The following is a 23,016-nucleotide window of genomic DNA, read 5'->3' as shown; positions in this document are numbered from 1 at the left end:
GTATGCGCCGTAATCCCAGCTGCTGGGGAGACTGAGGCAGGAGAATCGCTTGAACCTGGGAGGCAGAGGTTGCAGTGAGCCGAGACGGCACCATTGCACCCCAGCCTGGGTGACAAGAGTGAAACTCCATTTCAAAAAAAAAAAAGAAAAGAAATTGTATGGCAAATGGCTGGCAAAAGGGGAGGCCTTCTTGAATTCTGAGATACATCTCCAAGACCACTAAAGCCCGTTGTCTCTTTTTCTAGACTTGGCCCTAATTTTTGCAGTTTGGAACCTTATCCTCCCTCTTTATTTCATATATTTCCCTTTGCTTTTAAAGAAATAAGACTCTTCCAAAGTGTTGAGTTCAGTCCAGGGCAGCTTCCCTGTTCTGTTAATTAGACTTTGGGACATTGAAATGGGCTAGGGGAGATGATTGGGTAGAAAGCATTATTTTATTCATTTGCCTCCCAGCCTACAAAAATGCCTGGTTGGGTCTAATACATCAACAGTTAAAGACGCCTGGAAGAGACAGGACTGAAGAGGCTGAAGAGCTTGGACTAGCAGACAAGTTACTTTCAATTTTAGGAAGTTTGGGGTCTGATGGGCTGAGATACAAAGAAACTGAATTATTTTCATATATGCCTGAAAAAAAAAAATGGAAACAAGACTCCTCTCTTTTGACATTCACAGAAGAATATTGTTTCTTCAATGCTTTGTCTCTTGAAGTATCTACCACCCTTCATGTTTTGGCATGCTGTTTCTAATGAGATGAGGGAGCTTTGTTTCATAAAAAGGATGGATCCAAAATATCGAATAACTGAACCCTACCAGGAAGCTGCTTTTGGGGAATTTGGTGGCCATCTACTTATAGCCAGGCCTCCAGACTCGGATAAGCTACATATAAAATACCAGGGAATGATTTTGTCATGCTGCATGCCAAGAGGGGCAAAGCTTGTGCATATGTACCAAAGGCCAGCTGAATATGTAGACATTTGGGGTGCCAACTAAATTTGTAATTGACTAAATGAGATGATTAATAACGGAAGACTTTCTTAAGGAGGCAATATTGAACCTTGTTTTGAAAAATTTGTAACACATAATGTAGCAAGAAGATAGAAAGACATTCCAGGTGGGACAGAGCATGTGGAAAGACAGTGAGGAGCACATGAATCTGGGGATACTCTGCCCACTTGTCACCCCTTATTAATTGTTTTGGCAAGACAGAAAGCCATTTTTTTGTGGAAGAGTTTGGAACCCTTACATGGACTTTATTCTCATTGCAGGATCCAGCAATCAGCCTGGCCTTTTAGCCAGTGTTCCCCAACCAAAACCCCAAGCGCCACCCAGCCAGCCTCTGCCACAAACTCAGGCCAAGCAGCCACAGGCTCCTCCCGCTCCACAGCAGACGCCTTCCACTCAGGCCCAGGGTCTGCCCACTCAGGCCCAGGCCACACCCCAGCACCAGCAGCAACTCTTCCTCAAGCAGCAACAGCAGCAGCAACAACAGCCACCACCACCACAGCAGCAACCGGCAGGCACGTTTTACCAGCAGCAGCAGCAGGCCCAGACTCAGCAGGTAAGGTGGTCAGAGTGTGGCCCTTGCTTGCATATCTGAGTCATGACTGTGAAAAACCCACTAGGTAAAGGTATCTTCCCAAAGAGCCATTACATCACCGTTTCTCATAGATGTAGATACTAAAGCATTGAGAAGCGAATCTGTCACTCACACCCCTTTCACCCTGTTTCTCAGGCCATGAGGAATCCGTCACCTGATTGAGGGACATCAGTACAAGAGCTATTTTTTGGCCGGGTGCAGTGGCTCACACCTGTAATCCCAGCACTTTGGGAGGCCGAGGTGGGCGGATCACAAGGTTAAGAGATCGAGACCATCCTGGCCAACATGGTGAAACCCCGTCTCTATTAAAAATACAAAAATTAGCTGAGAGTGGTGGCGCAAGCATGTAGTCCCAGCTATTTCGGAGACTGAGGCAGAAGAATCGCTTGAACCCAGGAGGTGGAGGTTGTGGTGAGCTGAGATCGCGCCATTGCACTCCAGCCTAGGCAACAAGAGCAAGACTGTATCTCAAAAAAAAAGAAAAAAGCTATTTTTTTAAGGACTACTTTTTTTTCTTCTTTTTTCTAATATAACTGTAATACCATTATCATAAGAGAGGAAAAAATAACAATAGTTTCTTATTATCAAATATCCATTAGTGTTTAACTGTGTCTGATGTCTCATAATTAAGTTGGCTTGTTTGAATCAGTATCCAATACTAACAGAATGTATTTAGTTGGTCTATATTGTTTTCCATTATCTTTTCATATATTTTTTTCACATTTTTTTTGCTATGAATGTATTCATTTTATAATGATGAGTATATCTATTTTTTTTTTTGGTAGATAGGCATCTGCTCTGTTTCCCAGGCGGGAGGGAATTGGTACAGTTATAGCTCACTGCAACCTCCAGTTCCTGGGCTCAAGTGATCATCCCAGCGGAGTCTCTCAAGTAGCTAGGACTATAAGCATGTGCCACCATGCCTGGCTAATTTTTATTGATAGAGATGGGGTCTCATTATTTTGCCCAGGCTGGTCTCAAACTCTTGGCCTCAAGACATCCTCCCACCTCAGCCTCCCAAAGCATTGGAATTACATGTATTAGCCTATGTGGCTGGCTGATATATCTTTTAAGTCCCCTTTTATCCATAGGTTCCTCTTTTTTTTTTTTTTTTTTGCTTTTTGTCATTTAATTTTTCAGAGAAACTTGATTATTTGTCCCGTGGAATTTTGGGCATTCTGGGTTTAGCTGATTGCATCCTGTGGTGTCATTTGATATGTTTGATCATCTTCCATGTACACTGGTAATTTCTCAAGGCTTACTCAGTATTTGAGTCAGTTTGACAGTTCTTTGTTCTTCCTGTTGCATCATGTCAGGAGGTCCGTAATGTCTCACTAGCCTCTGTTTCACTGGTATTAAGATCAGGGAACGTTTACTTTCAGATTTCCCTGAAGACTGTGTTTCCCAAAAAAAAAAGGAAAAAAAAAAAAGATCAGTCAGTGTATTGAGGTGTTGTCTGTCTGATCCATTTGTTTAATGCTCCCCATTAGCTTAGCAGCCATCACTGATCATTTGCCAAGTTCCTTAATTCATCAGGGATGGCACAATGATAGTCTAACATTCCCTCTTCATTTGAGGGCTGGACGTTTTCCATGAAGAAATTTTTTCATCAACTCTTTAGTTACCCTGAGGTACTGTTTGTACAGAAAGGGCAGGAAAAACACTTGATTTTTCCCTTTGTTTACTAGTTTTCAGAGTAATAAATTTGTTCTCTCTTACCATCCAAAGGTGAACAGTGAGGTTTTTGTTTTGTTTTGTTTAGTATCATTAGGAATTCTTAGATTTTAACTTATTTGATATCTTTGAATACATTGTTTTTTTGTTGTTTTTACTAGAGATAGGGCCTTGCTGTGTTGCCCAGGCTGGAGTGCAGTGACTATTCACGGGCAGGATCCCACTACTAATCAGCCCTGGAGTTTTGACCTGCTCCGTTTCCAATCTGGGCTGGTTCAACCCTCCTTGGACAGCCCGGTGGTCCCCTACTCCCAGGAGGTCCCCATACTGATTCTGACCTTAGTGCAGACACCCAACTAGCATAGCACACTACAACCCAGAACTCCTGGGCTCAAGCGATCCTCCCGCCTCAGCCTTCCGAGTAGCTGGGACTACAGGTGCATACCACTGTGCCTGACATATTAAGGTTTTAAAAAATTTATTTATTTTAAAGCACAGATTGCCCCAACGTTGGCCAGTGGAAGTCTGGTAACTCCAGTGGTCTTTAATGATTTCCTTGCTATCTAAGATCATGCTGCCCTTGTCTTGAAATCATCCATTTTTTTTTAGGAGCTCTGTTTCTTTTTAGTGGAAATAATGTTTAGAAACCACAGTTTTGATGCTAGAGATACCATTTGCCTAATGGATTGGTTGTTGTTTCTAGGCCTTCTCAGTGGACAATTAGAAAATATGTTTTGTTTTGTTTTGTTTTGTTAGAGAATAGGCATTATGAATTGAGATTTATATTCCTAATTTGGATATTGAATTACTGGATTTCTGTTTAACTTCTTGGATTTTGTTGTGTTTTCATCTGGAAATCTTGATTCTTAACAGCATTAACATAGTTAATTAATTGTTCTATTGTTTTAAGATAGCAATAACCATATGATTACTGAAAACAGTTTAAGATTTCCTTGCCCATTTTACCCTTAGAACGTTTAGCACATTATTTTCTGGAGCGTTCAGCTACCAATTTGATACGCCGGCTTATTTGCATTGTTTTGCTTTTGATTTTTAGTTATTGCTTTTTAAATTTTAGTTTAATTCTGTTTTGTGGATGTGTAAAGCATTTACATAGTTTCAAAGTTAAATCTGCAAAAGTTAATCCCCGCCAACTCATGTATAGTGGTATTGCTCATTCTTATTTACAACTTGAGAGTATTCTATTAGATATTTCCTTCAGGATATATCTATCATAGTTTATTTAATCAGCCAGTCTCCTGTTGATAGACATTTGGGTTGTTTCCAGTATTTTGCTGTTATAAGTAGGCAGCTACTTTTTTTTGACATCTTCTAATTTGTTAACCCTTTAACCTTGCCCCAGTAGACAAACAGTATCCTCCCAATTGACTCTAGTAACTACATAAAGTATACAGGATGTTCACAGATACAGTCTTGACCTTAGTTCATTGGCAGGCCCTTATTTTGAGCTCTGTTTGTGTATGTAGCACATAGCCCCTAACAGTGGGGATTAGAGAGACATATAAGAAGTGTGGGCCAGGCACAGCAGCTCATGCTTGTAATCTCAGCACTTTGGGAGGCCGAAGCAGGAGGACTGCTTGAGCGCAGGAGGTCAAGACAGCCTGGGCAACATCGTGAGACTGTGTCTCTATGAAAAATAAGAAAAAAAATTAACCAGGCATGGTGGTGTGCACCTGTGATATCAGCTACTTAGGAGGCTGAGGTGGGATGATCACTTGAGCCCAGGAGGTCAAGGGTGCAGTGAGCCGAGATTGCTTGCACCACTACATTCCAGCCTGGGCAACAGAGCGAGACATGATCTCAAACAAACAACAAAAAAAGAAGCTTCATAGAGTATACTGGCTATTTTGACTGTACTAAGGAAGTTTAATAAAAATAGAGCTCTTGGGAAATAATTTTTAGTAAGACTTGAGATGAGTCTGAATAGTTGAGTTAACATTTAGGTTATTCTTTTCTGTGTCATCATTTGCTTCAACCTATTCAGGTAGGGAAGCATTTTAATCTTGGCTGCTTTAAATCCCTGTATAAGAAGGATTACCTCTATGATTAGGAGATCGTTTATTAGCTCCTGCTATACTCTAGCTTATGGAGTCACGTGATGTTTAGTCAGATAGCTTCCCTTAGGCAAGGCCCAGAAACCCACTTGGAAGACCAGTCTGTAGTGCAGGAGGCAGCCTGGTGCAATGGATGGAGCCTAGCAGTGTAAGGGACTGCTGCTGTGTTGTATTTAATGCCCTGAGGTCTCCATCATGAGATTTTAGGCCTAGCCTCAAGACTTTTCTACTTGCCCTTGCCTTTGGCTTTAGCACTGGTCTTCATTGTTACTGAGACATTTGTCTTTTGTGACTATTATTCTGGGACAAGCCCTTATTCATCTTCTCATTTCTTGCTCAGTTTCAGGCAGTACATCCAGCAACCCAGCAACCAGCAATTGCTCAGTTCCCTGTGGTGTCCCAGGGAGGCTCTCAACAGCAGCTAATGCAGAATTTCTACCAGCAGCAGCAACAACAACAACAACAGCAACAGCAACAGCTGGCCACAGCCCTGCATCAACAACAGCTGATGACTCAGCAGGCTGCCTTGCAGCAAAAGCCCACTGTGGCAGCAGGACAGCAGCCCCAGCCACCGCCAGCTGCAGCCCCACAGCCAGCCCCTGCCCAGGAGCCAGCGGTAAGAATCAACCAGAGCTCAGAGCACAAAAGCAGTGGAGGAGTGTGCGGTGAGAGTTAGGGAAAGGGTGGGAAAGATGGCAGCAGCGGATGACGGGTCAGGATGCTTTCCCACCTGGGTGGTTCAAATATTTGATCTTTCCTTGATATATCCAAGAATAGTATGAGATGTTCTGTAGAAGATAGAGATTTTTTTTAAAATCATTCTAGGCTGCTGATGAAGAACCTTCGTAATTTTTATCTCTCTGAAACTAGGCTAGCAGGAAGATCTGTTCGTCATCTCTCTCACTGTCACTTTGAACAGTCAAGGACCTAGGCAGGATTAAAGTTAATCCCTTTCTCTTCTTCAAGGGGCAGTTTGATCCATTGTGCCCTTTCCAGGCCCTGAGTCCTCCATGTTGTGTTTATTCTTTGTCTTGGATGACATTATTAATCACATTATTTAAGTTTACCTTGCAGCTCCCGTCAAGGGCCTGCTTACCTGGGACCGTTCACCCTGGTGTAATCGCCCTGGGTACCAGAGCATCTGAGTATCCAGTCATTTGAGCCGTCCTGTCAATTTAGAAATTGGGCATGTCCACTTTTAGATATTGGCTGAGTATGGCATCAGAACCCCTCGTCTAATTGTCCTCTACAGTTTCAACACACACAGGCACATCATGCTTTGGCCTTTAATAAGTGGATTTTTTTTTCTGTAGTCATATTTTTCTGAGTGATAGTGATAGAAAAATTTATGGTGTTAGAAAAAGACATTTTGCATACCCAGCTGATAGAGTGTCACAGCTACCCTGTTACTCCCAGGGAAGTCCAACCACTAGACAAACAAAGGAAAAGTAAGAAACCATCTTTCTGGGGATGGATTTGTAATAGAGTTTTGTCTCCCATCTTAAACCAGAAAACCTACATCCCTTCGAAAGGAAGCAGTGCCATAGATTGTCTTCTTTAAGTCTCAGCTAAGTGTGTGTTTAGTGTCTTTACACCTTCGTTTCTAAAACAACTCAGACTTCCTGCAGGTGTGGAGTAGACAGTGAGTCTCTGTATTTTTAACAAGAGATAAAGTTCCTCTTGTTCATGGAAACAGAGTTTTTAAAAAAATTAGTGCATGATGTAGCTAGAAGGGACCTTAATTATCCAGTTCAGTCTCCTCATTTTATGGAATTGGAAACTGAGGCATAGACTAGAAAGTGATTGCCCAAGACATACAGACTGATGGTTGTGGAGCTGGGGCAATAATCAAAGAATCCTGATCTGTGTTTAAGTTTAATGATAACAGATGCTCATCCAGGGTGAAAAAATGATCAACTACTACTGACTACACTTCTTACGAGGTTCCCCTGTGCTTTTCCTAGACAAAAGTGTCCACTTTCTTGGGAACGAATTATGAACCTTCTCCATGTTCTCTGGATGAACAAATACTTTGAACACTTTGCTCTGGGATAGTTGGTTTTAGAGACAGAGAGGAAACATGCTTTGGCCAGGAGCCGTAGAGCTTCTCAGCTTTGACCCACCCCTGTCTCCGCTGACTCTTGGCAGGGCTAATCTAGAGAAGCAAGTGAGTGAAGGTAAAGCGTACCCTGTAGCCATTTTAAAGCAGTAAGTAGCAAAGGGAGAATGGCCATATGCCCCAGATGTTTACTGCAGTCTTCTTAATAATAGCCCAAAGAATGGAAGCAGCCTAAATTGCTGAGGAACCCAACTGTGCAGCCATTAAAAAGCATGGTTATAAAGTCTGTACAAGAGTATGAAAAGAAATGCTCATGAGGTAATGTTAAAGGAATTGTGAAATTATGGAAAAACCATATACTTGAAAAGAGACTTAAAGTATAAGGTACCAAAAAGATAAGAATTGTATCTAGTTGTATTAGAGTGATGGAATAGAAGTCTCTTTTCTGTATTCTTACATTTCTTGATGTGATTATACTCCTTTTATAATTACATATTTTATTTTTTTTAAATCTTCAGCAAGATAAACATCTGAGTCTTTGTATTCCGTCTCCTACGGTCTCTCTCTCCCTCCTCCCACTTTCCAATCCTGGGATGGCATCATGGTGCAGAAAAGAGTCCTGAGCCACAGTCAGGAGACATGGGTTCCAGTTAACACTGTGACCTTGAATGAGCTCTTGTCCTCAGTACAGAAGTTGAAATCAGCGTTTTCTAAGGTCCCTTTAAACTCTCACATTCTTTGATTCTAAGTGGAAGTAAAACTGTCTGCCAGGGTTGCTGGGAGGTGTAGCTGAACAGATACAAACCACGTAGTGTCTGTAGATTGCTGTTATAGGGCAAGATGTCCTGAAGGAGGCATCTGATCTTCAGTGTGCTGCATTTGGAGAACAGAAGAGAAAAATGTTGTCCGAGTGGTGAGAAAACCACCCAACCCCTTTCCTTTATGCCATCAACCTAGAGACAAAACAACTCCGGATGCAAAATGCCCTGGGGATTTCACCATCCCTTCCCTCCAGTCCTTCATCTCGGAATAGGGTTGTCACTGGACTCTTCAAAATAAAAGGACCCAACAGTTTAGTATTCTTTTCAGATTAATGAATGTCTCATGAAATAAGCCAGTTCAGTGTGTCCTCAAAGCCCTCTGACCCCTATGTGTGGTAGTATTCAGCCAGCTGTTACAGGCACAGCTCACTCTGGACCCCCAGAGGAAGTTGTGGAGCTGGAGCTGTGGTGGTCTTCACAGAGCACTTGGCCTCTCCTGCAGCAGGGCAGCTTTCTTACCCTTCTAACCTCTGATTGATATTAGAACCTTATATTGTAACATTCAGCCTGTTGGTAAAGTGGATGGAATGCTGACACGTGTACATAGTCTGCCTTAAATAAATTTTCCAAGTCCTGAGTACAAGATGAGGGCAGTCAATATCCCAAGCTAGAAGCATCCTGACCCGGGTATCTAGATAGTCTAGTTTCCTTAAACTCTCTCAGGGCCTGCCTTTATGGACACTGATACTGCAGGTGAACTGAGTTGCCGCTTGGAGCAGCAACTCTAATCTGAGAGGAGGGACTGGAGGGAAGGGATGGTGAAATCCCTGGGGCATTTTATATCCGAAGTTATTTTATCTCTAGGTTGTTAGAGTAAAGGAAAGGGGTTGGGTGGCTTTCTTAACATTTTTTGTTCATTTTCCTTAATATAGGTGACTTATGCTTAAGGACCACTCATGTGGTCACAAGGATGTCTCATCTGTATGTTGTTCTGTGGTGGCAATTTGGCCTGTTTTGAAAATGGCCCATATCACAAGAGTCCTTGTATTATTAGCTCAGTCATCGTCAGCACCTTTTTTTTTTCTTTCTTCTTAGTACATTCTCTGCCAGTTCTTCAATATTATGTCCACACTGAAGATTGAAACAAGTTAATCCCACTAAACTAATGCTATATATTTTCTTAGGAGTTGTCACAGAAATAGGATCTTGTATACCCATCCCATCAATGAAATAAAGAGCCTTAACAACAAAACAAAAAGGGGAATGCTTATCCATTCTTGATGGGAGTATAAGTTAGTTCACCCATTGTGGAAAGCAGTGTGGCGATTCTTCACAGAGCTAAAAACAGAACTACTATTCAACCCAGCAATCCCATTACTGGGTGTATACTCAAAGGAATATAAATTGTTCTGCCATAAAGATACATGCATGTGTATGTTCATTGCAGCACTATTCATGATAGCAAAGACATGAGATCAACCTAAATGCCCATCAATGGGAGATTGGATAAAGAAAATGTGGTACATATACACCATGGAATACTATGCAGCCGTAAAAAGAAGAGGAGGAGGATGGAGGCTTTGCAAGAACATGGTTGGAGCTGGAGGCCATTATTCTTAGCAAACTATTGGAGGAATAGAAAACCAAATAGCACATGTTCTCACTTACAAATGGGAGCTATATGATGAGAACTCATGGATGCAAAGCGGGAAACAACAGACGCTGGGGCCTCCTTGAAGGTGAAAGGTGGGAGGAGGGAGAGGATCCAAAAAAATAACTGTTGTGTACTAGGGCTTAGTACCTTGGTGACAAAATAATCTGTACAACAAAGCTCTGTGACACGAGTTTACCTGTTTACCTGTATAACAAACCTGCGTGTGTACCCCGAACCTAAAATAAAAGTTTAAAACAAACAAGCAGTAACATTTATTAATCACGGTAGAATTCTCTCTGACTCACTCCCAACCTGTGGTCTCGCTATGGCAGAGAGCGAGGGATCTCAGCAGAAATCATTCAGCTTAAATGTGTTTCGCTGGAGATATGTCTTCATTGGCCTCTACCTGTAGTGATAGGATCTATTGCCTGCCCTTTGGAAGCATTCTGAATGAGTTTGTGTGTGACTCCAGAAATAGAACGTGGTCCTTTATGGTAAATTCTAGATGTTTATACCTGAAATAGCTTTTGCATTCTTATACTTTGGGCTGAATATGGTTAACATATGGTTACCCTGCATATGATTGCTGATGAAGATTGAAATGTATGTGTATCAGGCAAATACCATGTTATTATCAGTCTCAAAGTTGCAGCACAGATTGTCAAAGCCTGGATTTTTCTTTCTGGGCGTTATTGATAAAATTAGCCATTTGAGTCTCATGTTAGCGCTTATGTGGCATTTTTTGTTGTTATGCTTTTCTGTTTGTTTTTCCTTTAATTTTTTTTTTTAATTTAATGAAACATTTTCCATCTCTCTTCCTAGCAGATTCAAGCCCCAGTAAGACAACAGCCAAAGGTTCAGACAACCCCACCTCCTGCCGTCCAGGGACAGAAAGTTGGATCTCTCACTCCACCCTCATCCCCCAAAACCCAGCGTGCTGGGCACAGGCGTATTCTCAGTGATGTAACCCACAGTGCCGTCTTTGGGGTCCCTGCCAGCAAATCAACCCAGCTGCTCCAGGCAGCTGCAGCTGAGGCCAGTCTCAATAAGTCCAAGTATGTGGTGCTTCCTCTTTGTCGTTCTTACCTCTGTGAGCGAGGTCTGCCTGCGGCTGCTAGTGTGTGATTCTTTGCGTAAGTGTGTAGATGTGTGTAATGCAAATACAGTGGTGTGTATTTGTGTGTGTTTGTTTAATTATTTCTGGTTTGTTTATTTTTCTGGCTTCTTGCATGTACATACATACATCTTGCACGTACTTGTGTTTAATGAGCAACTGTGAATTTGTCTTTAGTGCATGGGCCATACTAATCTTAAGAAGTCTTTTCCTACTTGGCCCACTGTTCTCATTCTCTCACCTGTTCCATGCTCTTCAGTGTGCTTTCTGAACTCTCGATCTGACCGAGTCTCTCCATGCTGAAAATCTTTCATTGGCTCCTCATTACCTGTCAGATGATAGCTGAGCACCCTGCTTAACACAGAGGGCCTGTTGTGTTTCACAGGCAGACCTGCCACTCTTCACCTTCCCGAGCCCTTTGTTCCTCCTATGCCCTCTCCTGGAACTGCCACGCTCCTCCTTGCCCACCTAGGGAATGTTCATTTATTCATCAAGATCCATGTTAGAGGTTGACTTCTCCTTGACCCTTCTCTGATATGATGTATAATTGCTATCTGAACCTTTTTTTGAGCTTGTATGACATTGTATTGTCATTCATTATTTGTATGTCTGATTGAACTCGTTTGTGACAACAACCATGTCTTAGTCAACCTTTGGAAACCCAGTGACTGGTTCCGTGCCTGACGAGTAGATTTTGATGAGTGTTGAGTAAATGCAATTTCAGACCCTTAACTGTCTTGGAACCATGCGCTCTAAAGTTAACATCTTTCAATGAAGTTAAGAGAGACTTTATAAGAAAATAATATAATGATACTTAGATGCACAAAGTAGTGTTAACTGTCTTTATTTCTTTTTAATTGTGATGGTGGCCCTTAACTCTATGCATGCTGGATCCTGAGAGATGAGAGGCAGCCTAACTAGACCTCTTTCCTGCCCCTCTAGGGATCAGTGATTATAGATGTTATAGTGGTCACCACAAGGTACACAAGTCTAAGAACAGGTTGCTTTTAGATCCTGAACTGAAACAACTTGTGGATAAGACTAAAAAGCTAAGCAAGAGATTAAGGAAGTAGTGGGAGGTAGTGAGTCATGAAGGAAAGGAGACATTCATTTCATAAAGTGGAATGGGTATCTGTGGAAATTGTTCAGGAGCTGTGGAAAGCCCTTTTAGGAAAACAGTGTGGGCCGGGCACAGTGGCTCACGCCTGTAATCCTAGCACTTTGGGAGTCCAAGGCGGGTGGATCACCTGAGATCAGGAGTTCAAGACCAGCCTGGCCAACATGGTGAAACCTTGTCTCTACTAAAAATACAAAAATTAGCCAGGCGTAGGCCGGGCGCGGTGGCTCAAGCCTGTAATCCCAGCACTTTGGGAGGCTGAGACGGGTGGATCACGAGGTCAGGAGATCGAGACCATCCTGGCTAACACGGTGAAACCCCGTCTCTACTAAAAAATACAAAAAACTAGCCGGGCGAGGTGGTGGGCGCCTGTAGTCCCAGCTACTCGGGAGGCTGAGGCAGGAGAATGGCGTAAACCCGGGAGGCGGAGCTTGCAGTGAGCCGAGATCGCGCCACTGCACAGCAGCCTGGGCGACAGAGCGAGACTCCGTCTCAAAAAAAAAAAAAAAAAAAAAATTAGCCAGGCGTGGTGGCATGCGCCTGTAATCCCAGCTACTCAGGAGGCTGAGGCAGGAGGATCGCTTGAACCAGGGAGACGGAGGTTTCAGTGAGTCGAGATCACACCATTGTATTCCAGCCTGGGTGAAAGAGCAAAACTCTGCCTTAAAAAAAAAAAAAAAAAAAAAAAATACTGTGGTGGAAAATGAAGGTTTGACCTGGAAAATGAAGGTTTGACCCAGAAAAGAATTTGATCCTGAAACAAAGAGAAAATAAGTTGACCCTTTTTGTTTTGTTCAACTTTTATATCTTTTTGTTTCGTGGGGGTGGGAACCTACCTAGGTCTGCAACCACCACTCCATCAGGCTCTCCTCGGACCTCTCAACAAAACGTTTATAATCCTTCAGAAGGTTCTACGTGGAATCCCTTCGATGACGATAATTTCTCCAAACTCACAGCTGAAGAACTGCTAAACAAGGACTTTGCCAAGCTGGGGGAAGGTGAGTAAGCTGTGTCTTTTTTTGTGCTTCTTGATTGTAAGAAATAACCAGGAATGAGAAAGAATCGTAACTCTAGAAGGGTATGCATGTGAAAACGTAGGCTTGGGCCTTTCCATAAGGCTTGATTTCAAAGTATGCATACAAATTGGTTTTTATTTTTACCATGGCCTTGAAGTCCTCATCTTCAGGAAATCCCGATCTGTTGTGGGTGGCAGCAAGGAGAGTGTGATGCTTAGGGAAGAAACTTATAGGAAAGGTTTGTGACGTAGTCCAGGATAACAGCATCAGGCATGGTCCCTCCTTGGAGGAGTGTGATGCTTCTCTCATCCTAGGTTGGTTTATTGTCCCAGAAAGTTGGCACCGCTTGTCCATGAATGTGCCTTCACATGGACACTGAATCTTTCTTTCACTATGATCAGAGTTCTGTATTACTGTATTACACAGAAAGATGATTAAATAAATAGAAGATATACTTCTGCCTGAAGAACAGTCTACTTTAGAAGGCAGGACACACACACACACACACACAGAGACATATGCACACACTTTGGAACAAATTCTAACATGCATAATTCTAATAATTCTAATAATGTTAGTGAGTACTCTAATAAAAAGAGTACACTCAATGTAGATAAGGGCACAGGGTAAAGGAGTGATGAGAACCAATTGAGTGGTATGAACTATTGGCCAAACATTTTGGCTTTAACTGTCATTTAATAGAAATCTTTTAAAACTCCAAGGCCAGCTGTAGTGGCTTGCGCCCGTAACCCAGTGCTTTGGGAGGCTGAGGCAAGAGAATCACTTGAGCCCAGGAATTCAAGATCAGCCTGGGAAACATGCCAAGATCCCATCTCTACAAAAAATTTAAAAAATTAGCTGGGCATCTTGGCACACATCTGCAGTCCCAGCTACTTGGGAGGCTGAGGCGAAAGGATCACTTGAGCCCAAGAGGTCGAGGCTGCAGTGGGCTATGAATTTACCCCTGCACTCTAGCCTGGGTGACAGAGTGAGACCCTGTCTGTTAAAAAAAATTCCTATTACTTTCTTGCTTTTTTAAACAGAAGACAGGGCATAGTACTTAACTTTCTTTGGCAACTTTGTTTCATTGTTATGTATACCAGTTGTTATTCTGGACTGTAAATAGAAATACCTCCCTAGACTATTGAAAACTGTAGTATTTTTGCACCCAAATAACTAGCCCCTGAGTTTTACTAATTTCCTCTCCCTTTTCTTACTGTTCAGCTGTCAGCTTTCACATTAAGCTACTGTCATTATGCTTGTCCCTCGTAACATCTCATTATTGCCATCTCCACCACTCCGTCTTCTCATTTACTCTCCTAAACTGCTTCCAACGTGGAAAGCAGATCATCAAACTCATTAGAGCTATATAAAGTGGATAGATTACAAGTGAGGGCGGGAGGCATTCAATGTACAGTTCCGTAGTGTTAAGTACATTCACACTGTTGTGCAACCAACCAATCTCCAGAACCCTTTTCATCTTGCAAAACTGATGATATGCTCTCTTCTGATTCTTAACAATCTCCTTTTTTTTTTCTCAGCTGTTCTCTCAGTTATTGCACTGACTAGACAAGGACCTTTGAATGTGTCGCCATAATGCAGTAAAAAGTAGTCAAGTCCAGAAGTCAGTTCAGAGAATGCCCCTCGCCTCTGCCGTGTGTGTGCCTCACAAGATTCTGCTAGAATGAACTGAGTGGTGTTTTGTCTCCCCAGGCAAACATCCCGAGAAGCTTGGAGGCTCAGCTGAGAGTTTGATCCCAGGCTTTCCATCAACCCAAGGTGATGCTTTTGCTACGACCTCATTTTCTGCTGGAACTGGTTAGTATGGCAAATAGCTGGAACATGAGGTTCACTGTTGTTACCTTCACACTGTTTTTCACTCCACAGATATCTCTAGCATGCTAGTGAAACCCAAATCCTGGCAGTAACATGTATATATATATATATTTTTTTTTTCATGGTCTATTTAATTTAAAACTTACTTTTTTTAATTGAAAAGGTTTCTGATCAAAAAGGGATAAAGATCCAGGACCACTTTAAATTAAAGTGGCAGGACAGTCTGGCAGTAATGTGCAGGACTTGTTCTCTCTAGTCCACAGGCACGTCTTAAACAAGTATTTCTAGATTTGAGAAACGCCCAATGTTCATTGCTTGTCATTTCTTAGGTTTCTGAGATGACTTGAAGAATTTTTAAAATTAAATGTTCTGTTATATCTAACACTCCTCTAAACTGTGTGTGTGTGGGCGTGTGTGTGTGTATGTGGGCGTGTATGTGTGTGGGCGTGTGTGTGTGGGCGTGTGTGTGTGTGGGCGTGTGTGTGTGTGTGGGCGCGTGCACGTGCTGTTGGGAAGAAGGAGAGAGGTGTTTTTTTAATGAGACTTCTAAAAAAGGAGGGAGGTATTCTTTTAGTGAGACTTTGTTAAAAGTATAGAAGCAATCATAAGAGACAAACTTTTCCCTTCTATTAATAAAAAATTATACATTTTTATTGTATAAAAGTTAGTAATTCATAGGGAAGAAAGTTAAAATTCTCCATGACCTCACCACCAAGAGATAGCCCAGGGATACCATCTTGATGTCTGTTAGTGGCATTTGACCTTTCGAGAGGCACAGATATCTTTGTGAAGCTAATGAAAGTTGTAGGTCTGTCTCCCTGACCAAAATACACATGACCACAATTTTTTTTTTTTTTTTTTTGAGACAGAGTCTCGCTCTGTAGCCCAGGCTGGAGTTCAATGGCTCAATCTTGGCTCACTGCAACCTCCGCCTCCCGGGTTCAAGTGATTCTTCCGCCTCAGCCTCCAGAGTAGCTGGGATTACAGGCACCTGCCATCATGCCCGGCTGATTTTTGTATGTTTGTAGAGACGGAGTGTCACCTTGTTGACCAGGCTGATCTTGAACTCCTAACCTCAGGTGATCTGCCTGTCTCAGCCTCCGAAAGTGCTGGGATTACAGGCGTGAGCCACTGTGCCTGGCCACATGACCACAATTTTGTATGCTCTTTGGCCCGCTGCTTAAGACTCTCAGACTCTGATATGCATCTTTTTTTTTTTTTTTTTTTTTTTTTTTTTTTGAGATGGAGTCTCATTCTGTTGCCCAGGCTGGAGTGCAATGGCACAATCTCAACTCACTGCAACCTCTGCCTCCCAGGTTCAAGCGATTCTCATGCCTCAAGCCTCCCAAGTAGCTGAGACTATAGGTGTGTGCCACTACGGCCAGCTAATTTTTGTATTTTTAGTAGAGATGGAGTTTTCACCATGTTGGCCAGGCTGGTCTCAAACTCATGACCTCAAGTGATCCACCTGCCTCGGCCTCCCAAAGTGCTGGGATTACAGGCATGAGCTACCACACCCAACCTGATATGCATCTTTATAGACATATTTTGAAGCCTAATTTTTTCATTTAATGAACCTGGCACATTTCTCCTACATCATTAAAGAAGCCCCTAAAATATAATTTTTTTTTTTTTAAGACGGAGTTTCGCTCTTGTTGCTGGGGCTGGAGTGCAATGGCGCGATCTTGGCTAACCGCAACCTCCACCTCCCAGGTTCAAATGATTCTCCTGCCTCAGTCTCCCGAATAGCTGAGATCACAGGCATGTGCCACCATGCCCAGCTAATTTTGTTAAAGTATAATTTTTAAAAAGTACCTGCATTAAATTCCATTATATGGCCAGGCGCGGTGGCTCACGCCTGTAATCCCAGCACTTTGAGAGGCTGAGGTGGGCAGATCGCTTGAGGTCAGGAGTTTGAGACCAGCCTGGCCAACATGGTGAAACCTGGTCTCTACCAAAAAATACAAAAATTATCCGGGCGTGGTGGCACATACCTGTAATCCCAGCTACTCAGGTGGCTGAGGTGGGAGGATCCCTTGACCCCAGGAGGCAGAGGTTGCATTGAGCTGAGGTTGCAACACTGCTTTCTAGCCTAGTCAACAGAGTGAGATCCTGTCTCATAAAAAAAAAAAAAAACTTCTAGGATACACTAGATGTATGATATATCCTAGTGTATTTAACTAATCGCACCTTTCTTAACATTAACTTTATTTCAGTATTTACTATGATAAATACTTCAGCAATGAATGTGAGTTTTTGAAAGTATTCTTTGTAAGATATAGAATTTGGCATGCTTCTAAAAGTGATCTTTTTAATTATACTGATTAGTGTCTACTTTTAACCTTATCATATATTCTTTCTGCCTGCTTTCTTTAGGAATGTTAGTAGTTTTTCTAACCTCATAAATTTATTTGTGAATAGAACATTGTCGTTTCATAATATTTGATATGTAATATTCTCTTATTCTTATTTTCTGGATATTTTAAAATAGAAGTTTCAATTTCTTCTTTAACCAAAAGTTACTCATGTTATGTTTTCATCGCACTGTGACCAATATGGCCTGTGCAGTCTTTGATGTAAACTATACTGAAGAGCTGCCTGTGGCCCAGTTTGTTATTCATTTTTAAATGTCCTCTGGAAATTAGCAGTTTCCATGTCAATAAATATTAATCTACAGTATGATTGTTTGTGGAAGAATGGTAACATTTATTTAATATCCTCTTTTATGAATATTTGCATTGTTACCAATTTTTCACCATATAAATATTCTTGAAGCTAAATTTTTGTTTATATCCTTTACAGTTTCTTTAAGATAACTTCTAAGAGACTATGTGCTAAATCAAAAGTATGTATATTTTAAGGTTTTTTATACATGTTATCAAGTTGTACTCTAAGAAAGCTATATAAATTTTGTTTCAATTAATGGTGAATGAGAGTCATTTTCCCTGCCATTTCTCCACCCAGCCCAGCACAGCCCAGGCCAAAGACGGTAGACAGAGAACCTTATTTTTATTTTATTTATTTATTTATTTATTTTGAGACAGTTTTGCTCTTGTTGTCCAGGCTGGAGTACAATGGCGCAATCTCGGCTCACCGCAACCTCTGCCTCCCGGGTTCAAGCGATTCTCCTGCCTCAGCCTCCCAGGTAGCTGGGATTACAGGCATGAACCACCACGCCAGGCTAATTTTGTACTTTACTTAGTAGACGGGGTTTCTCCATGTTGGTCAGGCTGGTCTCGAACTCCCGACCTCAGATGATCTGCCCGCCTCAGCCACCCAAAGTGCTGGGATTACAGACATGAGCCACCGCGCCCAGCCAGAGAACCTTATTTACTGACCCATTTTTAGTTCTTTGAGATTTGTGTTGTGTCCTTTGCCTTTTAGATTCATTTTGTAAGTGTTCTTCATATGTCACATATTATCTTTTCCTAGAAAATCATCTGCGGTTGTAAAATTTTTCATTAAAGTACAATATGTATGTATGTTTTAATATCTATGTACATTAATTTTAATTGTATGTATTTGTGTTCCTCTCTTTCTTGGTAACTGTAGCTAGAGGTTGGATGTTTTATTATATTTTCAGAGACAACACTTAGATTTATACAATCTTCTGTTTTCTTTTTTATTATTTAACTTTTGCTTTTATCTTTATTACATTTTCATGTTTGTTTGTTTGAGACATTGTCTTGCTCTGTTGCCCAGGCTGGAGTACAGTGGTGGGATCTCTGTTCACTGCAACCTCCGCCTCCTGGGTTCAAGCAATTCTCCTGTCTCAGCCTCCCAAGCAGCTGGGACAACAGGTGCACGCCACCATGCCCGGCTAATGTTTTGTATTTTTAGTAGAGACGGGGTTTCACCATATTGGCCAGGCTGGTCTCAAACTCCTGACCTCAGGTGATCCACCCACCTCGGCCTCCCAAATGCTGGGATTACAGGCATGAGCCACCTGCCTGGCCGTTTTCTTGTTTTTCTTCTATTTGCTTTGGTGATATTAAGAGGAACCCATAGTAATATATTTTCAAATTCTTTTTTAAAAAATAAAGTACTTGGGCTGTGAGTTTTTCTTCACAATTTGACAGTCATTTTCACCCAGCGCAAAAGTGGGGAGGGAGGCTAATTATAATCTTCAGGGAGGCTTTGTCATGTGAAAATATTCCAATGTCCTGTTTTCTCTTTCTCCAGTTGCCTCACTTCAACCTTTGAAGTTTACTCTGTTTATTGAGAATGCTTTCTAACAAGTGTGTATTTCCCTAGTAAAAAAAAAAAAAAAAAAAAAAAGGAGTTGTGTGGAGTTTAACCATAGCTCATAAATCTTCGTATGATATTCTCATTATTATTTTGGAGTTATGCTTTTCATTATTAAGTAGTTTAAAATTTTTGTTTCACTTTTAGCTTTGTTTGTGTAAATTTTATAAGTATATTGATATTTTGGTGAAATTTGAAAATGTTCCAAAACCAGTTCATGCTGCTTGAAGTTTGATATGCCACGTAGTTGACCAAACATATCAAATGTGTGAAGCACTGACTGTTGTCCTTGAAATGGAACATCAAAATGATGATTAGCCATGGACCTGGGTAGGATATAGTCTGTCTGGAAAGAGGGTCACAGAATAAGCCCTGAGAGTCTTCTTTGCTGCCGAATCCCAGAATTTGGCACAATGTTTGGCTCCATACAGATGTGTTAAATGAATAAGAAGGGTTGCTTTGTGCCAAAGCTTAGGACCTTGGATTCACCAGTGTTAACAATCGAGGTCCCTGATCATTTTCCGTCTGCTCACCCCAACCCCGGTTTTAATGCCTAGTTCTCATCTATTACACATGGTTATGTTTCATTGTTTGTGTGAGCTGTTTTTTAATGAGATTTATTTTGCTTTTGTTTCTGCCTTTCCACTACTTTATATTTACTCTGAAGGCTGCAAATGAGTGAGAGTGTGTGTGTGTGTGTATATTTTTTTAAGGGATTTAAAGGCACAGCCACAAACACATATTTGAGTAAAGTTATGACAGTAATAACATTGAACATGTATCAAGCACATGAGACATGTTAAACCCACTGGGTAAGCACTTTTCTTGCTCATTATCTCAGGTGATCCTCACAAAGACCACCTGCTCAAGGGCACAGCTGGATAATGACAGAACAGAGATTTGTACCTGTAGCCCAGATCAAAAACTGTAGTTATATCCACGTCTCAGGAATCTCATAAACCAGCAACACTAAGCTTTTGCAAACATTAAAAAGTGTCTTCATAGTTTCCTCAGTCTATCCGGTCTTTTACTATGAACATTTGATATTTTCCCCTCTCTCTTGTTTGCAGTGTAAATGTTTCCTTTCTGTGACACCTTCATTCTTTACAAATGAAAGAAAATTATGTCTAGATCCCAGGAACTCATTTGCTCTCATTTGTACAAAGGGCAGGATGACATCATTTTCTATAAATTTTCTAACTGAACTCAGACTGTTTACAGATTTTAAACCTTCTGACTGATCAAAGGAGAAACTAAGCAGGAAATTTCATAATGGGTTCAGGAGGATGGCACGGGGCTATATTAAACATTTGTATGGTAAAAGCTGCAAAAATGACGGACTGTGTCTATACATTGGAGGAAAAACAGGCAAACATTTAAAACTTCACATGGTGCCTCTTTATTTTCATATGTTTTCCTGTAAGTTACACATATTCATTTATAAAAATGTGGAGAAATGAATAAGGCCCAAAGTAAAGAAAATAAAATCTTTTTTTTTTTTTTTGAGACGGAGTCTCACTCTGTCGCCCAGGCTGGAGTGCAGTGGCCGGATCTCAGCTCACTGCAAGCTCCGCCTCCCGGGTTCACGCCATTCTCCTGCCTCAGCCTCCCGAGTAGCTGGGACTACAGGCGCCCGCCACCTCGCCCGGCTAGTTTTATGTATTTCTTAGTAGAGACGGGGTTTCACCGTGTTAGCCAGGATGGTCTCGATCTCCTGACCTCGTGATCCACCCGTCTCGGCCTCCCAAAGTGCTGGGATTACAGGCTTGCGCCACCGCGCCCGGCCAAGAAAATAAAATCTTATAACCCCACCTTGAGAGAAGAGCATTTGCTGACATTTTACGGTATTTCTATCTAGAATTTTATTTCTGCATATAATTTTTTTTCAAATATGACCTACACCACGTATTCAGTTTTGCAGTTTGCTTTTTTCTTTTAAATATGTTTCATTGTGTCATTTTAAAATATTTCAGGGACTTAGAAGCAGTTATTTTATCTTTCTTTTCCTCCTCCTACCTTTAAAGAAACTTAGTTTAAAACCCATTTTAATAACAAAATTATAGAGACTGAGAACAGAGTAGTGGTTTCCAAAGAATAGTAACAGGAATAAGTGGTGGGTGTGACTACAAAGGAGTAGAATGAGGAGGTCTTTGGTTTCATGGAACAGTTCTATATCATGATTGCAGTGGTGCTCATGCTAATCTATACATAGAGTCAAGTTGCAAAGAACTATACACACAGGTTGGAGGAAGTGAAGGTCCCAGAGGGAACTAGGGGCCCCAGGAGGGAGTGCTTTAAAGGTTGAGAAATATGGTTTGAATGAGGAGTTGGGGGTCCTAGAAGGAGGTTGAAGGTCCAAGAAGTTGAGCGTTGGAAGGTGTGAGATTAGGATCCCAAGGAGTGTTGGAAGTCCAAAGAAGGGCTGAGGGATAGAGAGTGGTAATTCAGAGTCCAAAGAAGAAAGGTGGGGTTGGTAGTGTGTCAGTGGGGGTTGGAGGTGACCTTGCCTCCCATCCCCACTTCCCAGGGCAGACCTGGAGATGAAGAGGGCAGATGCTCACAGTCCTGAGAGTCCAGTGTGCCAGTCACTGAGCTGGGTCTGGTGGCAACTGCTGGCACACTGGGGCTGACCGACCACTGGGTATGACATGGCTGTGGAGGTGATGGAGGAGGTTACCCACTGAGGGGATGCCACTGCACCTCCCCGTTCCCTTCTGCCACATCTGGGCATTAACACCCCTGTCTGTCCCTGTTGCCCTTGCCTGTTACCCATCTAGTTGAGCTGGGGCTGGGAGGTTCCTGCACACCTGGGGAATGGTAGGCATCACACATGCCGCCTCCTCCGTGTCTGGGCCTGGGGCACTGGGTTCCCACATTTCAAGGGCCTCTGGAGTGAAAGCCCATATGTCTTGGAAGCCAGGATGCAAAGGAGGCGCCCAGATTCCAGGTGCTGGAAAGGTTGCTGGTCCATCCAGCAATCCCACCTTTGCCTTCCACTTTATCATGCATCTCAGACTACATCTTGCTGGCCCCGAGGAGGTAGCATTAAGGGTGGCAGAGGTGGCTGCCATGACAGTGGCAGAGTCTATTCAAGAGATGCTGGGTACTGAGTAGGCAAGGGCAAAGGACTGGAGCACTGGGCTCTCGGGGGCAGGGGAGGTGGGAAGAAAGAGGCCTGGTCAGCCACTGACTGTGAGAAATGTAGAATAGAGGTGGGTGGGGTGGAAACTCTCAGTAGACCCCAGAGCATCCTCCTCATGCCAGAGGCAGAACTGGAGAGAGACCAAGATTCAGACACAGGTAAAGTCCGAGACAGGGAAAGAAGGAAATCAGAGCCAGGTGCCCACGGAGGTGCTGCCAGTGATGCCCCCACATGCCCAGCACTTTGCCTCTCCACAAGCCCATTTTACAGACACAACAGTGAGGCCAAGAGAGGTGAAAAGAAACGTCCCACATTTGATGGCCCAGGCCAAAGGGATTAGTAGAGGGGATGCTGAGCCCTACGATTTCCACATTCAACCCGGCACCACTCAGGCTGAGAAGGAGGGATTCAGGAGTCATTGAGAAAGACAGGGATGTCCAGGCAGCGAGATGAAAAGAGGCAGAGAGACATGAGTGGGGTGGGGTGGGGTGGGGTGATGTGGAGGGAGAACGGAGCAGAGGGTGCGGGGGTGGTCCCAGAGCCGGAGGTATGGGCGACCTCGGCACTGAGGGAAGAAGAAAAGAACAGTACGCACATGCACAAATAGGGCCACGTAACAGCTGGTGAGCACCGAGGAGCCTAGGGCCACAGTACTGTGCCGGTGTTGGTGATCTCTGGCTACAGTTTATATAAGACATCATTGGGGGAAGCTGGTTGAAGGGTTCA

At 42.5% G+C, this 23,016-nt stretch overlaps 1 protein-coding gene and 1 non-coding gene across 3 annotated transcripts in view; both read left to right on the top strand.

Moving 5' to 3' along the window:
* The window catches only part of AAK1 (AP2 associated kinase 1), a 165,050-nt gene that overhangs the window by 119,881 nt on the left and 22,153 nt on the right, over window positions 1-23,016 (top strand). Inside the window, exons 11-15 of one of the 2 annotated variants that reach the window (XM_025354861.1) lie at window positions 1,266-1,558; window positions 5,687-5,962; window positions 10,643-10,875; window positions 12,892-13,049; window positions 14,781-14,885. In XM_025354861.1, the coding sequence (XP_025210646.1) occupies window positions 1,266-1,558; window positions 5,687-5,962; window positions 10,643-10,875; window positions 12,892-13,049; window positions 14,781-14,885 (1,065 nt within the window). The remainder of the gene's footprint in view (window positions 1-1,265; window positions 1,559-5,686; window positions 5,963-10,642; window positions 10,876-12,891; window positions 13,050-14,780; window positions 14,886-23,016) is intronic. The other variant, XM_025354862.1, reaches the window with a different exon arrangement.
* On the top strand, window positions 331-462 carry LOC112605469. The gene has a single exon (XR_003115457.1). It is a non-coding gene; the product is annotated as a small nucleolar RNA SNORA36 family (small nucleolar RNA).

The sequence above is a fragment of the Theropithecus gelada genome, chromosome 13, assembly GCF_003255815.1.
Source record: "Theropithecus gelada isolate Dixy chromosome 13, Tgel_1.0, whole genome shotgun sequence".
NCBI lineage: Eukaryota > Metazoa > Chordata > Mammalia > Primates > Cercopithecidae > Theropithecus > Theropithecus gelada.
This window is presented reverse-complemented; position numbering and strand designations above follow the sequence as displayed.